Source organism: Juglans regia, chromosome 3 (assembly GCF_001411555.2).
Source record: "Juglans regia cultivar Chandler chromosome 3, Walnut 2.0, whole genome shotgun sequence".
Taxonomy (NCBI): domain Eukaryota; kingdom Viridiplantae; phylum Streptophyta; class Magnoliopsida; order Fagales; family Juglandaceae; genus Juglans; species Juglans regia.
In genome coordinates this window covers 29,152,647-29,170,806 of record NC_049903.1, presented here as the reverse complement: position 1 = coordinate 29,170,806, position 18,160 = coordinate 29,152,647, and the positions used below count along the sequence as shown (strand labels likewise).

General features: G+C 35.5%; 1 protein-coding gene across 1 annotated transcript; it reads right to left on the bottom strand.

Annotated features, from left to right (window-relative positions):
* Window positions 1-893: 893 nt before the first annotated feature.
* LOC109021596 (probable membrane-associated kinase regulator 4) lies at window positions 894-2,384 on the bottom strand. The gene has a single exon (XM_019004251.2). The coding sequence runs from the start codon at window positions 2,280-2,282 to the stop codon at window positions 1,167-1,169; it is 1,116 nt and encodes a 371-aa protein (XP_018859796.2). The 5' UTR covers window positions 2,283-2,384; the 3' UTR covers window positions 894-1,166.
* Window positions 2,385-18,160: the final 15,776 nt, after the last annotated feature.

The following is an 18,160-nucleotide window of genomic DNA, read 5'->3' as shown; positions in this document are numbered from 1 at the left end:
ATTAATTTATTGAGGCATTTTTCGGAAAGTTTTTAAAGGTGATATTGATAATTTGAAAGTTCAAAACTAATTTTACAGCCACCATAATTTTGAAAGAGAATAAACTATATATAAAGTTATCAATTTAAGGTAATTGTGTTTTCTTAATATCATATATATAACATTTTGGTTGGATATAATATCATGGATTTCACAAACACAAAAGCTGGGGAAGAATTATCAAGATATATTCTTTTTAAATTTTAATGTGAACAAGCAGAGAATCATGAACAAATATTATATATTGAGATCTCGTTTAGATAGTGAGATGAGATTATATAATTTTAGATAAAAGTTACATAAAATATTATTAGAATATTATTTTTTAATATTATTATTATTTTAAAATTTATAAAAATTAAATTATTTATTATATTTTTTTTATAAAATTTAAAAAAATTATAATGATGAGATGAGTTAAGCTGCAATAAAATAAAATATTTTTATTATTTAAACGGAGTCTGAATCTTTTATCTCGAAATTATTGAGAAAAAAGTTTAGATCTGATCGAATTGCCGATCTTCTTGTTCAATAAACCATAACATCTTCTCCCTTCATCGGCGAGTGCGGATATTTTTCTTATTATTTTATATTAAACTAATAAGTAACTATTGGAATATTGGTTTCTATAGTAAAAAAAATGTTAGATTAAAATTAAAAATAGTGATAGACTTATTACTTATTTATTATGTATAGTGTATTTGAATTTTTTATTTTTTTATTATTTTTTTAAGTATTTTTTAAACATTCTTAATCATTAAGAAAAAATTAAAAAAAAAATATAATTTTATTAATAATTATTTTGTAAAATAAAAAATTAAAAAAAATCAAATAAAAAATAAATAAATGAGTAGTAGCAAAACAAAAGCAAGGCCAAGCAATCATATCTTCCGGCCTGTTCCATGTTAATTTGACTATAATTCTAAAACTTCTGATTAACTTTAAAGATCGATGAACGAATCTATCAGTACATGAAAACCAAGCAACCATCTGAACATCGAAATACATTCAGTGACAGTACTCCTTTCGGAAAGTTGAACAAGAACTGCACGTGTTTCCATCTTACTCGCAACGTCGTACCTTGTCTCTCTCACGGGCTTCTTTTCCCCCATGGCGATAGCCATCGATCAGATGCTGCAAAATCCTCTTCTTTGTTCATTAATATCCTCACAAACTGCAGTCCTTGAAGCAAACAGCTGTGAACAAACACCAGCTTCACTGGCTACCCTTGGAGAACTATACAGCCGCTGAGACTGTTTACAGTGAGCGATTGCTTCCTCTATCGAACCTTCTGTCTCTGAATTTGCGCTGCAACTCCTCTTGAGCAGCTGCAAATCGTAAAAACCGCTTGAACCAAATGAAAAAGATGAAGAACCAGATGAAGATGTAGACGAAGATGAAGACTTCGTCGCAGAAGGCCGTTGAATCACGCCAGAAAATGACCTCCTGTGGGTAGTAACACTTTCCTCCAGCATCTCTCTTTCAATGCTCTTCATCAAAGTCGTTGATATCTGGTATCCGTCAAATGGGTTTTTCTTGGCTGCCTTCGTGAACTGTTGCAGACAGTCCTCTTCCTTTGAGGGAACTTTTGCTTCTACATTACAAGCTGCTGCCTTGGCACAGGAGGATTCATTTGAACAACCAGATTTGCTGAACAAAGACTTGAGATATGATCTTGAAGCCTTGAGCTTTTGACCCAGTGCGAATTGCTTGATTTGCTTCAGCTTCTTGGACCAAGACCTCTTTGGACGATCACCATTAATGAATCCACTCGTTTCAGTTGGCCATTGGAAAAAATACTCACCTGGGTTTAGTTCAGTGCTAACCCGGCAAGACTCCGATGGTGAAATGTTGCAGGATTCAAGTGGGGTACTGGTATTAGTAGGTGTGGTGGAGCTACTGATGATCAAAGGAATGCCATAGTTTTCTTCCAAGGCTTCTTCTTCATGAGCAGCTTTATCATGTTCAGTGGTTGTGCTGGAAGAACTCTCGAGGATTTTTCGAACCATTTGCAAGCGAGGAGGGAGGTGAAGAGGAAGGAGATTTCCTCTGTAGAAAAGCTCATCTGCTGGAGAAGTTGTGGGTTCTTTTTCATGTGAAATTGAAGTCATTTGAAACTCAAATTCTCTGGTTTGTGGTGGAGAACGAATTGAGTAACAGAAGAAGTTGGAAGAAGAGCTCAGCTCCATATCAATATAATCTTCATCTGCATGGTTATAATATGAAGGTTGGTTTGTAGCCATGTCACGTGAACTACTGTCACAAACCTCTATCTCTTTTCTCTGCAATTTGTGTATAGAGAATAGATACTGCTTATTGGGAAGTGAGCATTTTGGCGAAGGAAGAGAAGGGCAGAGCATCATTTTAAAGTGAGGGTGGTGCCAAACTAGAATAATAATATAAAATTGCATTAATTGTCAGATTTTCTTTTTAGTATCTTGAATTTGAATGCTTCCAAGTAAGAAAATCTAGAAAACAATTGTGGACCTTTCCCTGCCGAACATCAACTCACTGAACCATATGTGCATAGCTTGTTCATTTCTCCATCAAAAAGGTTCTGTAGTTTATATGCTAGTTGCTTTTGTTTCAACTGGGTGTGATGTATCATGTTGAGAGATGCGCACCGGCAGCTTAACCCACATCAATTGGCTCGTCTAGGTAGTAGCAGTACCTATTTTCTAGCCATTATTAAAGTGAATGGTTACGCTCCTATAAATTAGTCTGTAAAGCTGTCCAAAGTTTGATACAGTAGTCAAGATCTCGATCTAGGTAGAAGATATATATATATATATATATATATAACATGTTCTGTACTATTTGTTAAATATTGAAGTTGTACAAAGCTACACACGAGTGGTAATAAATGTTGTATACAATCTACTTCATGTGTCTATCTCTATCCAATTTGAATCTCTCATGTTTGGATAAGAACTTAAAAGTTTTGAGGATGACATGCAAATTTAAAAGTCTTTAGTACTATTGAAGCTTGAAAGAGGCCGGAAAAGGCTAAAGAAAAAGAAACGAAGGGTGAGTACAATGATTCAAGCAAGTACTTGGAAAGCTAGTGATGAGGAGAGAACAGGAAGTCACAAATCCAAAGTGAATGGACCATTAGCCTAGCTATTGGATGACATTGCTAGTACAATAATCCATATGTATCTTCTTTTATTCTTTCGTTTCATGCATGCACGCGTACACCTTGTACATCATGTTGGTGCCTTGAATTTGAAATGCCTAAAACGGATTATGGATCAGTCTCCACTACAAGAAGATGGATGTTGACAGAGGTCTTGTTTTTATGTACAGTTTCAATGAAAGTAACAAACCCATGATTCAACTGAGAAATAGTGTATTGGAAAATGAAAGTTCAAACTCAATGGATCAAGACTCATGACTCTCGGAATGGGTTCCTGAGATGCATTATTATGTGTACTTCCTGAGGAATTTCTGAATGGACTGATGCTTCAAACTTGTCTATATTCTGCATTGATCTCTTATCTAATCAGCTCCATGTTGACTCACGTTTGTGTTGCACAAACCATATGCATGCATGTAAGGTCACTTTTTTTTTCTATGAATTCTTTTTTTTATTTGTGTTTTTTATTTCGAAGATTGAAGTTAATGATTTGAAAGAATTAAAAATAATAATTTTTATGAGATATTTAAATAAAGGGATTTTTTTCCATAAAAATATGAAATTCAAATTTTTTATTTTTTTTTAAATAAAGCATATATCATTCTTACATGCACCTACTAATAACAATATGACACGTAGAGGCTTCACCAAGATGAAGAATAGAAGGGCATGTAGCGTAACCGATTCATTGTGCCCTTCTTACCCTTACCAAATAACCCCAATTCACTGTGCCCTTCCCCCCCAAAAAAAACCCGATCTCCCCCACCCCTGCCTTGTCGCTCGTCGTCCCCCCTCCCAATCTGTTCGCCTCTCTCTCCACCGTCCATCTCACTAAGAACTATCTCGCTCTCTCTCTCGAACATCTCACTATCTCTTTCAAAATATCCATCTGTAAGTTGCATTCATCGCAAAATGGCACAACGGTCACTAGTTTCTCACCACCACCACCACCAGGAATCCATATTCTTGGAAGAAGATTAGAAGAGCTTCAAAGAACAGAAAATGTATCAACCTTATGTGAGGAATTGTTGTGCAACATAAAAATGATTTTTGACCCCTACACCAACTAGCAAACGGACCTCTGAACCCATTATGGAATTAGTGGTTCGAAGGACCCCAAGAATCAAGGTGCTGAATTATTTGAGTAAAGGTTATGAAATTTGTAGATTGAAAATATTTAATTTGCAATTTGCAATCTATTTTGATAAATATCATACATGAATATATGTAGTTCTTGGAGAAAAAAAACTTCTACCTTGAATATATGCAATCTATTTGTTGTGTTGAATGTAGGGACAATGTTTCTTTTCTCTTCTAGTGAAATGGCAGAAGCCCCCCCCGCCCGGGGGGGGGGTATGGGGTCAATGAACTAATCCATCTATAGTGGGTTCATAATGGGTTCCAGAGATGGGATGGAATGTGTTTTCGATGAAGACGATAGGTTTGAATAGAGAAGAGAGAGGAGGGAGATTTTTGGAAAAGAAGAAAGAGAGGAAGCGAGGGGTTTAAGAATGGGAAAGTGGAGGTTGGACTCACCCTCACGGTAATTCTTATAAGACTATTACGTGTCGAAATTTCATTGACTGGTGTACAAAGAGGAAGGACAGTCAACCTGTTTGAAGCTTTTTCTATATATTAATCAGAAAAATTCTATTTATAAGCTTTACACACCACACACTATTTTTTATTATTATTTTATTTTTTTATCTTATTAAATATATGGTATATTGATGATGAATAGAATAATTCAATTGTTTTAAGAGAATAAAATTAAAGAAAATTAAAAAAGTTAAAAAATATATAAAAATAAATAAAATTATGGTGTGTGTTAATGAAAAGTAATGCTGTATTAATTATCCCCGGTTTTTCACAATATTTGCTCTATCCAAGATGTGTCATGGGCTGTCACGCAGCAATGGTTTGGACTCTTTTGGATTTTGACCAAGTCAACATGTATGGAAAGCTCGTATTGTTTCTGTTTTTGGGAATTTTAACTTTTAGTTTGACCTCAGTTATAAGCAACTTTCAATATAATATTACACGGTAGACTAAACATTGAAGAACGAAATTTTCGTCCAAATTCCAATGCTCGAGGGCATTCTTGCTTCTTTTGAGTCCTCTCACTAATAAAAATTATATGGTGTAACGCTCCGATCTCACAGTTGTCGGAAATTACTTCCTATCATTTAAAATTATATATTAATAATATATTTATAATTCTAAATTCTTAATATCATATAAAAATTATTATTTCAAACCAACCATTGAAATTCATATGGCCCACATACTGTATTTATATATTTTATAATTACCAAAAAAAAAAAAGAACAAATAATTATAAAAAAAACCTTCGTCTTATAACCATGGCTCGAAAAAACAATTCAAATCAGACAAGAAAGAACTAGTTTTAGTGTACTTTTTGAAGTGCTTACAAAATTGGGTCAATTGGAGAATTCAAACCAATTATAGCCTTTTCAAAACTCTTTTCGTTTTTAGATTTTGTTTGAAACTTTGAAAGATGATTTTTTTTTTTTCTTGTACAGAAAATCAGTCATTACAATCTCTCTCTTTAAGTTAAAGCACCACATCTGCAATTTGCATAGGGTAATATTCTTCCATCCATACATGTTCCTCTGGTATAGATAGTGCTAATTTAGCTAACTTGTAAGCAGCATGATTAGTTTCCCTAAAGTTGAAAGATACTCTCCATCCCACTCTGATCTGCAACATGCACTTGATATCATAGAGAAAAGGACTCACAGCTGTTCAACTGTCTTGTTGTGCATTGAAAGCCTTCACAATCTCTTAACAGTCTCCTTCAAAATTGCATTTGAGAAGCCTAGATCAGCACATAACTCCATCGCCCTCCTTAGTGCTCTTGCTTCTGCAATGACTGGTTGAAGATTTGCTTTAATAGTGCAGGCCAGAGAAACTTGAACCTCACCTGCAGCATCTCTGATTATCACTCCTAAACCTGTAGTCATTGACTTAACATCCACAGCAGCATCTCAATTTGCCTTCATATAATGCTCAGCCGGTTTCCTCCACTTCCTAAGCCCCTTCATTGCAGCAACTGCACTATCATTCTGAGATTGAACTGATTCCTAGACAGATGGGTATGCTTCAAAACTTTTCCTTGCCTTGTGAAAAATAATTTCTGGTCGATCAAACATGTTATGAAAAGAGTCGGGCTACTCTGCCGCCTAGAGTAGCCCGCTCACTTTGACCGATAGGCACATTTTGTATTTTTTTTTTCATATTTTTTTAAATATTTAAATATTTTTAAGAAATAAAAAAAAAAACCAATACACAAAAAATCACTTCTTTAAACATTAAGTAAAAAAAAAAATTAAATACACAAGCGGTCAAATTGAGTGAGCAAAATGAAAGGACAAACTAACATTTTCCTTATAAAAAATGACAGCATTCCTTGGATTCCATATATTTCTCATTACCAAGACCACATATTCAATATCTTCCACATTCAGATATCCTATGATCGATCAATTTTTTCTACAGTTTCCAAACATCAAGAAAAGTACTTGACAATTTCTTGAGAGTACTCGATTTTTTAAATGCTTGAATTGTAGTGTATATTGTTTATTTTGCAAAAAGTTGAAAACGTATAATCTAGTGAGAGAGAACTCCGCCGCATGAACACATCTTGCCGCCGTCTTCGGTCAACTTTGTTCAATCCCATTCTGCCATCAAATCTCATTTTCACTGTCATCATGTGATGCTCACATGTCATTCCATCCTACAATAATCAGCTTCTTTCGAATTCGTTTGTTCTTTGAGAAGCAATTCTCACCCTCACTCTCAATAAGAGTGGAAACATTCTCTCTTTTTGCAAGAAATTGACATTAATTCATACTTTCCTGATCAATGTGTTATGAACTCATTAGGTAGAACTCATCCTTGAAAACTAGCTTACAAAGAAAGGGTGCCTAGGGGCTTATAAACCATCAACCAGTCCCATACTTAGTCGATGTGAAATCGTAACAACCACCACACTCTGCAGTCGACGTCCACGGTAGTCCCGGCGCTCACATAGGCTGGCTGTGCGCTAGGTCTTTTCCTAGTTCCGGGCGAACACTGCCATGGAGTGGCATCACCCCCCGTACCGCACAATTGTAAGCGTCGCAACATGGTCTTAGATGTGGAGTGACTCTGATACCATTTGTTATGAACTCATTAGGTAAAACTTACCCTTGAAAACTAGTTTACAAAGGAAGGGTGCCTAGAGACTTATAAACTATCAACCAATCCCATACTTAATTGATGTGGGATCGTAACACAATAATACATTATATATAGGAGTGAAGAGCCGGTTACATCCATTGGATCGCTTCTGCAACCACTTTCAAATAGACGAAAAAACTAAGGGGACTGAATCCACTCCACCTTATCTCCATTTTCATACTATATATTAGAGAATGTTTGTCATGCCCCCAACCCTCTTATTGTATCTTTGTTGTTATAGCCACCTCACCCTATCAGTTAATATCAACTTTCAGTGAATAAAACATTACTAACTGGTGAAAAACATATATAAGATCGAGCTAAATATCCTTGGGGTTATAATAAATATTTTGCCCTTGGGAATCCCAATTTTCTTGTAACTGACTTCATCTGTGTCTCTATTTCCAAAGCCCGCCTAGAATGGATTATAATCAGAAGGAAAGAGTTTTCAAATGAGCAGTGCTAGCTAGCACGAGACCGGTCCCGTGAAGAACAAAAAAAAAATCATTTATTTTTATATTTTTAAATATTTAAAAAAATTTACTGAAAATCACTTTTTTAATCACTAATTAAAAAAACAATTATGGAGATCCAATCGGGACACAAATGTGACTCTAGCATTATTGGTTTTCTAATATCCTGCAAAATATGACATACCATATACAATGAAATATCACAAAAAAATCCAATGATTAGTAAAAGTGTCTAATATATAGGAAAATATTTATACACAACAATTTTTACAATACATTTTATAATAATGTATTAAATGAAAGATGATTTTATAAAACACTTTATAAAAATAAAGTTAATTTACAAATATATATCCAGTAATAAGATTGATCAACTGGGCTTCCAGGGTGAAGTTGATAAGACTGGAGTTCACAGTGTGAAAATGGGAATTTCTGACAAGCTTCACCATTCCTGAGGTTGGGGTCAAGCGGCCGACTCAAGCAGCTGAGCAAATGGCACTTCAGGCGAGGAAGGCTTTGTCAAGTTGACAAACTCGGGAGGCGGAGTGAAAGGAGCAGTTGATGGTTCAGTACTGGTGAAGGTTGAGAAAACCTGTGGACAACTGAGTTTCATGGGCGTAAGAACCTATGGAAAAAATTGAGGTAGGACCACCTTGGGAGTAGTACATATTCGCAGCAATAGAAGTGCGCGACAATATACCCACTGCTGATTGTGTAGCAGAAGGAGGTTCTGATTGAAGGAAAGATGCAGGAGAGGAGGGAGGTGCAACAAAGGGAAACACTAGTGCTGATGCTTGGATTAAAGCATGTGACAAGCCATCATCATACATGATCTGATAACAGTGGAGAAACCACTACAACAAATAGACATTCATATAGAAATCATGTTTTCTAGATCAGGCCAATCAGTGAATATCCCAATAAATAACTGGCGCCCTATGCAACTGCCAACTGCACTGTACTGCAGATTTGATGCAAGCTCAAGTATCTCGTGCAACTTAGTCATATTGTATAATGTCTCATGAATATCAACTTCTCGAAACAGCGAGGGAAATAATCCATCAGGGGAAATAACAATAGGTCCATTTGGTAATGTTTTCCCATCCTGAAATTATAGAAGAGTTGTCAATTCGGCTTTTATATAATCCTATCACCCACAGTAGCTGTAACCACTGCAAGCATGATTTAAGGCAAGAAAAGAGAACAAACGAACCCAAAAGTAAGCTATAAAAATCAACCAAAACGGCCCATAAATTGATCCAGATAACCAAGAATAATTATACTTAATACTTATGATCACCACACACCACACACCTTACCTATTTTAATTTATTTTTTTATTTTTCTTACAATAAATATATGGTGTTTGAATAATAAATAGAATAATTCAATTAATTTAAAAAGAATAAAATAAAATAAAAAATAATTTTAAAATATATAAAAGGTGTGCAGTGAGATGATGAGTAACATTTCTTGATAACCAATTAAATGAGTTTTCCAGATGCTAAATTGGGCCCCTTGATCTTAAATAGAACTTGTTGAAATTCCAATATTCCTAAAAATTTAAGCGTATGGGAGGAGGTTTACTAAATCATTTAATTTATAAATTCAATTAATCTCCTCCATGTGTGGGCCAAGTTTTCTCTTAATAATGCAACTCGACACATGTAATGTTTCATTGAAATAGGGAGTTAAGCATAGAGTCAACACTACAGGAGTCAGTTTTGTTTTCATTGCTTTGGCTACTATGATGTTTCAGTTTGCCAAGCTGTGTCTTTCCTGCCCATGGATTGGCTAACAATTTCGAAGGTTGACCTGTTCGAGAATCTATAAACCTATGTTCACTGCTTACAATTCCCTGAAGCATTATGTCGCTCACCATGCCGTTCCTTGTATCCATTGCAAAAGTCTTTTCTCATTTGAACCTTGCCTTTAACATTAAGGGTATGCCAGTCTGAGATAGGTGCAGCTAAATGGAAAGATCTTACCAATAACCATGAATGATAAATCATAGATTGACAGCCAATAGCTTTGTGAAAATTCAGTGGAACAAATCCAGATTACAGTTAAAGGGTGTGAATAGGTGTTTTATGATAATCATGTGGATTTAAAAATATGAAGTGCCAGGTGCTTTACACTTATGCCACTGACATCTCCCAGTAAGCTTTGATACTAAGCAAAATGGTCAATTGTACCAAACTGAAACTGATGTAAATAGTTGAATTAGATCGTTAACTTGTACTCTTAACCAAACTCAAACATCACATTACAGCTGATGCCACCAAATTGCCAACTCTAACTTTTCAATGCCAAAGATTTGACAAAGCTGCCAGTAAACCATTTTGTCTTTGTACCTGTTTCAAATTGAGTAAAAAACTCAGAAACAGTGCAAGTAAAGTATTAGACATGCGATCAATACATGAAAGAGCGTGATCATTTCAGAAGACTCTACAACCATACCGCTCAAAATATATATATATATATATATATATATCATTCAAACCCAACTCCAAAGAAAGCAAGCACTTTCATGAAAAATTGAATTACTAACTTACTGCAATGAAACAGGACGTGAGAAGGGAGTGCCGTATATCATAAGAAAAATCCCAGAGTCTCTTCCGAAATGTGGTGAAGGGAACAAAACTCATCTGATCTATCTTGAAGTTGATAAAAAAAGGAGTGGTCAATCACACATTGAACTCACATGCAGCACAAATGAATCCCGTCCCCAGTAAAATAAAATGAAAACAAATGATGTCCCTGTTGAAAACTAAACTTGATTTTATTGCTGAAACTGATGAGTTACTTTCAGTCAGAATTTGACGGGGCAACAGTTATCCAAGTTTTTTTAATGAGAAAGTTATGGCCAATTAAGAAATTGTGAAAACCAAAAAAGTGTCTTTTTATTAGCAGCATGTGATTGTGTAAAACGTCCAAGGACTTGAATAGCATTAGATGTCATTAATTTAGACTGTAGAATTTTCTTTTGAATTTTTATGGCCATATACTTGAGCTTAAATCAGAGTATGAAACAAGTGTCGTATTTCTCTTCCATTTTCTTCTTTCTTTGTGTGTTTTGTCTCCATCTTGTTTCCAACAAAGTGGCATCAGAGCATTGGTTCTAAAGGAGCCACTTCTTCCAATACCCACAACTCACCAAGTTCAATTATAAGAATTGGGCAATTCGAATGAATGCTATGTTAGACTTAAATAAAATTCTCTAATGCGGAATAACACTTTAGAAACGAGAATTAAAGGGTTTAATGCCAAGAAATCTTACCTCCAGCCATTGATGCAATTCACTGAAAAAGTTTCGGTTTTCACTGTGTTTGGCTCTTCCAAACTCTTCTCTACTCTATTTAGATGGTGTATTACCGAAGGGAATTGAGTGAGTGAGTTTGGGGACCAAACACATGTATTTATAGCCGAAATTCCCATCAAATTTCGGGTTTTACGTGTCCCACGTGATCCTATTTTCATGGGATCAATTTAAACTGATGGAGGAGTGTTGGACCACTTAAAGGACTCTTAAGATGATAGACTCCCACTCATGAACGTCTTCATGAGCAAGAATCGGTCAAAAAATAATTTAAATGTGTGAGAATCGGTCAACATTCTCCCACTTGGTCCACACTCCTGATCTTAAACCCATCAATAATCTTCATTTAAGTAATAAATACATGAATCATGGCGATAGGTCCTCTAATGACGAGTATTATCTTCCATGTATTACTATGTATTCATTCTTTATAATTTATGTGGGAACAATTTCTTAATGAATAAACCCTATGTTTATTCTTGGTCCAATACAGATAAATTTTCTCAAAAATAAATTAAGGTGCACATTAATATGAGAAAAGATCATCAAAATGATTAAGAATTTCATAAAAATAACATTGTTCATACAATGAAAAACTACATAATGGAACCAAGTCCCATATTCACTATATGATCCTTGAATTTCAACGGTGGCATGCCCTTAGTCAAAGGATCAGCGATCATTAGTTCAGTGCTTGCGTGCTCAATGACCACTTTATTTTCTTTAACACGTTCCCTTATGGCTAAATATTTAATGTCGATGTGTTTACTCCGACTCCCACTTTTGTTATTCTTAGCCATAAAAACAGCAGCTGAATTGTCGCAATACATTCTCAATGGCCTAGAGATTGAATCCATAATTCTAAGCCCAGAAATGAAACTCTTAAGCCATACACCATGTGAAGTGGCCTCAAAACAAGAGACGAACTCGGCTTCCATAGTAGAAGTGGCAGTCAAAGCTCCACCGGCCATCAAAAATATGTATCCTGATGTTGATTTGCGTGAATCAACACAGCCAGCAAAGTCAGAATCTGAGTAGCCAATTACTTCCAGATTGTCCGTTCGTCTATACATAAGCATGTATTATTTGGTCCCTTGAAGGTACCTCATTACTTTCTTTGCAGCTCTCCAGTGGTCTAAACCTGGATTACTCTGATATCGTCCTAACATTCCCACAGCAAATGCAATGTCAGGTCTTGTACAGACCTGAGCATACATTAGGCTTCCGACAGCAGAAGCATATAGAATGTTCTTCATTTGTTCTCTTTCAAGGTCGTTCTTTGGGCATTGATTCAAATTGAACCTATCACCCTTCACAATGGGAGCTACACTTGGTGAACAATCCTTCATCCGATATCTCTCCAAAAATTTATTAATATAGGTTTCCTGAGACAGACCCAAGATGCCTCGAAATCTGTCTCTATGGATCTTAATGCCAATGACATAAGATGCCTCACCCATATCCTTCATATCAAAATTTTTAGAGAGGAATTGTTTCACTTCATGCAGCAAACCCTTATCATTGGTGCTAGCAAAATGTCATCCACATATAAAACAAGAAAACATATTTTACTCCCACTGACCTTCTAGTATATACATTGATCCATAACGTTTTCTACAAAACCGAATGAAGAAATTACATTATGGAATTTCAAATACCATTGGCGAGATGCTTGTTTTAAACCGTATATGGATTTCTTAAGCTTGCAAACCAATTGCTCACCATCACTAGAGGGGAATCCTTCAGGCTGTTTCATGTAAACCTCCTCCTCTAGATCTCCATTGAGAAATGCTGTTTTCACATTCATTTGTTGCAATTCAAAGTCAAAATGGGCTACTAATGCCAAAATAACACGCAAAGAATCTTTCTTAGATACGGGAGAGAAAGTCTCCGTGTAATCGATTCCTTCTTTCTGAGTGAATCCCTTAGTAACGAGTCTTGCCTTGTATCTCTCAATGTTGCCTAATGAGTCTCTTTTGGTTTTAAAGACCCATTTACATCCAATGGCTTTTACACCATTAGGCAACTCAACAAGATCCCAGACTTCGTTACTCTTCATGGAATTCATCTCTTCCTTCATGGCATTGTACCATAATTCTGATTCTTTGCAACTCATGGCTTGTGAAAATAACTCGGGATCATTTTCGGCTCCAATGTTATAGTCAGATTCTTGCAGATACACAACATAATCACTAGGAATTGCTGATCTTCTTGCTCTAACAGATCTTCTTAATGTTGCACCATCATCTTCCTGAGAAGTAGTATGTGGTTCAACTGGTTGTTCAAAAGTTGTTGGCAACTCTTGAACTACCTGATCTACTAGAGTGTCGTTAGCAACTTGTGGAACTTCAATGATTGGTAGTTCAACACCAGTTGGTACATGAGGGGTGTTATAAACAATAACCAATCTATCACTTGAAGTGGAAGGTTGAGATTCTGAATGATCATTCTCAGGAACTATGTTCCTGGTTTGATCGCTCCCACTGATCAAGTCATTCTCAAGAAACTTTTCATTTCTTGATTCCACAATCCTAGTACTGTGAGATGGACAATAAAATCTATAACCTTTAGACCTTTCAGCATATCCAATGAAATACCCACTAATGGTCCTTGGGACTAGTTTCTTCTCTTGTGGATTATAAATTCTCACCTCAGACGGGCATCCCCAAACGCGCATATGTCGCAAACTCGGTTTCCAACCTTTCCATAATTCAAATGGCGTTTTAGAAACAGCCTTGGTTGGAACTCGGTTTAATATATACACTGCCGTCTTTAGTGTTTCAACCCACAATGATTTAGGAAGATTGGAGCTGCTAAGCATACTCCGCACCATGTCCAATAATGTTCGGTTTCTTCTTTCTGCTACACCATTCTGGTCCGGTGAACCAGGCATGGTGTATTGGGCAACAATCCCATGCTCTTGAAGAAACTTTGCAAATGGCCCAGGTGCTTGTCCATTCTCAGTGTATCTACCATAATATTCTCCACCTCTATCTGATTTCACGATCTTAATTTGTTTACCGCATTGTTTCTCTACTTCAGCCTTAAAGATTTTAAAGGCATCTAATGCTTCGTTCTTGTTATGAAGCATGTAGAGATACATATATCGTGAGTAATCATCTATAAAAGAGATGAAGTATTTCTGACCATATGAGTCCATGTCTGGACTACATATATCAGTATGTATGATCTCTAATATGTCTGAACTCCTATTGGCACCTTTCTTTGACTTGTTGGTCTGCTTTCCCTTTATGCAGTCCACACAAGTCTCAAAATCAGTAAAATCCAGAGTATTAAGTACCCCTTCATTTACTAATCTTTTAATCCTATCTATGGAGATATGGCCTAATCTCCGGTGCCATAATTTAGAGGAATCCTCATTAATAACACATCTTTTAGTGCCAGTGTGAACATGCATTGAATCATAAGTGGTATTGTTTTGTAAATTAATGCAATAAAGACCATCAGACAAAGTACCATTCCCAACACAATCAGATTTATAAAATAAACTGAATGATGAATTTGAAAAATTAAAGGAATATTCAAAAGGTACTAGTCTTGAAACTGAAATCAAGTTTCTAGAAAAACTTGGAACATAAAAGGTCTTCTCCAACTTTAAAACAAAACACTAGATAAAATTAAATAGCAAGTTCCAACAGCTTCCACATGCGAGCCCATCTTGTTTCCTGATAAGATGCTTCGCTCACTTCCCACTGGCTTCCTTAGGTTTTGCAAACCCTGCAAGGAATTCGAAATGTGGATTGTTGATCCAGAATCAATCCACCATGTGTTAATATTGACATTAACCATATTAGATTCATAACAAACAAGTGAGGTCGAATTACCTTTGTCTGCAAGCCATTTCTGGAATTTGGCGCATTCCTTCTTCATGTGTCCCTTCTTTTTACAGAAGAAACACTTGGAATCTTTCTTAATACCACCTTGCGGAGGTATTTTGCCTTTTCCCTTCAGTTTGGCTTGATTTTTGCCCTTTCCATGCGTTGCCAGCATTGCACTTTCACCCTGTTCCATCATCAGTCTCCCTTCCTCTTGAACACACATGGTCATGAGTTCATTAATTGACCATTTATCCTTATGTGTTGTAAGAGATTTTGAAGGGTCCATATTGATGCGGGAGTGTGTTCAGGATGTAGTGCACTAGGAAGGACTCCGACATTTCAACCTCGAGTTTCTTCAATTGAGCCACATTGTCCCTCATTTGCATGATGTGCTCACGCACACCTTTCACACTGGTGAGTCTTAGGGATGAGAACTTCATAATTAGGGTGCTTGCTAGAGCCTTGTCTGAAGTGACAAATTGTTCATCAATGGCTTTTAGCAAGTCTCGGACCTTTTCATGCTGATCGACAGAACCACGAATACCAGCTGATATTCTAGTCTTAATGAACATCATGCTTAGGCGATTAGATCGCTCCCATCGCTCATAAAGTGCGATGTCTGCTGCATTACTGGTATCAGTTACAGCTGGTGGTTCGTCTTTCCTAATAGCATAATCTATATCCATCCACCCTAAATGAAGAAGAATTCTCTCCTTCCAGACCTTATAGTTATCTCCCTTAAGTTCAGGGATATCATAACGAATATCAGAGAAATTTGTAGGTTGTGAAACTGCATATAGATTACATGTTTATGTTAAAATTGAGGCCTAAATAAATATTCATGTTTTACCAATGTAAATCATGCCTAAAAATTGAATCTAATGACATAAAATTGCTTGTGGGCTAAATTTTAATACCAGTAGATCCAATTATTCTATATGATAGAATTTTATCAATATAATTACTTAATTCATAATTCTAAAGGGTATATTATGAATTTGATGTGTATTCTATCTTAGACTTTTATGATAAAACTATCAAATTATTTACTTCATTCATAATTCCTGTGGGTAATTTATGAATAACTTGATATTTTATCCTAATTAATAATATAAATATAATAAAAATTCCTGTGGGATAAAATTTATTATATTTATGTATAATTAATTACAATTAATGTCTAATATTCCTTATGTGATCCTAATCAATCATTATAATTTTACTTAATTAAAGATGCTGTGGCTATTCTCTAATTAACATAAAACTATATGGATCACTAGACATTTAAATTGCATAAGACTAGCTTAATATTATGAATTACATAATTTTAACTAATACTCACATGTTATAACTATGCACAAAAGATTCATAATATAAGCATAAATATTGCACAATCTAGATTATAATATTATGCATAACATTTAATCTCATGCTCTAAACTATATACTCATCAAAAATTGCATGTAAAAAGCAAAAATTAATCAATTTATGCAAACTAAATATGAGCATAATAAACAAATATCCTCAATGCATATAATTAAAAATAAAAATAAAAAATTATAAGCACAATGGGCATAAACCCAAAAACCCACTATTCAACCCATTTAAAAATGGGAAATTTTTTTTTTTTTTTTTTTTTTTGCACCAAGTAAACGACATGTCGTTTTTCTAGAAGGAAAAAACGACGTGTCGTTTTGCCCATTTCTTAAAACACAGACAGCCTCTAAACGACATGTCGTTTTACTGAAACTCAAAACGACATGTCGTTTACCTTCAGGCTTGATAAACGACTACCGAATAAAACGACATGTCGTTTTCATCAATTGAAAAACGACGTGTCGTTTTTGTCATTACACTTGAACGGCCTCCGAAGTAAAACGACATGTCGTTTTCATTAAATTGAAAACGACGTGTCGTTTAGCGGTATACGGGAGTAGAGAACCTAATGCTAAACGACATGTCGTTTTCATCAAAGTTGAAAACGACCTGTCGTTTAGCAGAACCGAATGAAACATAAGCTGCTGAAAACGACATGTCGTTTTCAACAAGCCTGAAAACGACATGTCGTTCGCGTCGTCTTCTACCTCCAGACGCAGCGCGATTTTCGCGTTTTACAGTGTTTTTTCACGTCAAAAATGATGTTTTTAATCACAGAAAGCTTAGAAAAAATATTTCTTTATGATTTCTAAACATCTTTCAAATTAAAAACGTCCAAAATCAAAACCCAAAAAAAATTTTCAATTCACGACCAAAAAACAGAGGAACTCGGGTTTTTGTATTTAAACATCAAGACAGAGGATTTTAATGCTCTGATACCAACTGTTAGACTTAAATAAAATTCTCTAATGCGGAATAACACTTTAGAAACGAGAATTAAAGGGTTTAATGCCAAGAAATCTTACCTCCAGCCATTGATGCAATTCACTGAAAAAGTTTCGGTTTTCACTGTGTTTGGCTCTTCCAAACTCTTCTCTACTCTATTTAGATGGTGTATTACCGAAGGGAATTGAGTGAGTGAGTTTGGGGACCAAACACATGTATTTATAGCCGAAATTTCCATCAAATTTCGGGTTTACGTGTCCCACGTGATCCTATTTTCATGGGATCAATTTAAACTGATGGAGGAGTGTTGGACCACTTAAAGGACTCTTAAGATGATAGACTCCCACTCATGAACGTCTTCATGAGCAAGAATCGGTCAAAAATAATTTAAATGTGTGAGAATCGGTCAACATGCTATCCTTGGTTAGTTCTCGTAAGAGGTCAGTATTCCCGTGATCCGGATTATGGGAGATTGTTGAGAAAGGTTTTGTTGACTCCCAAAATGAGGAGTCTTTGAATCAAGCCCAAAGGGAAGCCTTGGAGAAAGAAAGGAAGAAAGATCAATGTGCGCTCACCATTATTCATCAAGGCTTAGATGATGACATGTTCGAGAAGGTTGCCAAAACTCCAAGCAAGCCTAGGATACTCGAAATTCTGTCATGGGAGTTGAAAAAGTGAAGAAAGTGTATCTTCAAACACTAAGGGCTGAGTTTGAATCTCTTTTGATGAAATAGAGTGAATCCATTTCGGATAACTTCACAAGAGTCTTGGCAGTGGTGAATCAACTGAA

Coding starts and splice junctions, on each gene's coding strand:
- LOC109021596 (XM_019004251.2), bottom strand. CDS start 2,282: ATGGCTACAAACCAACCTTCATATTATAACCATGCAGATGAAGATTAT.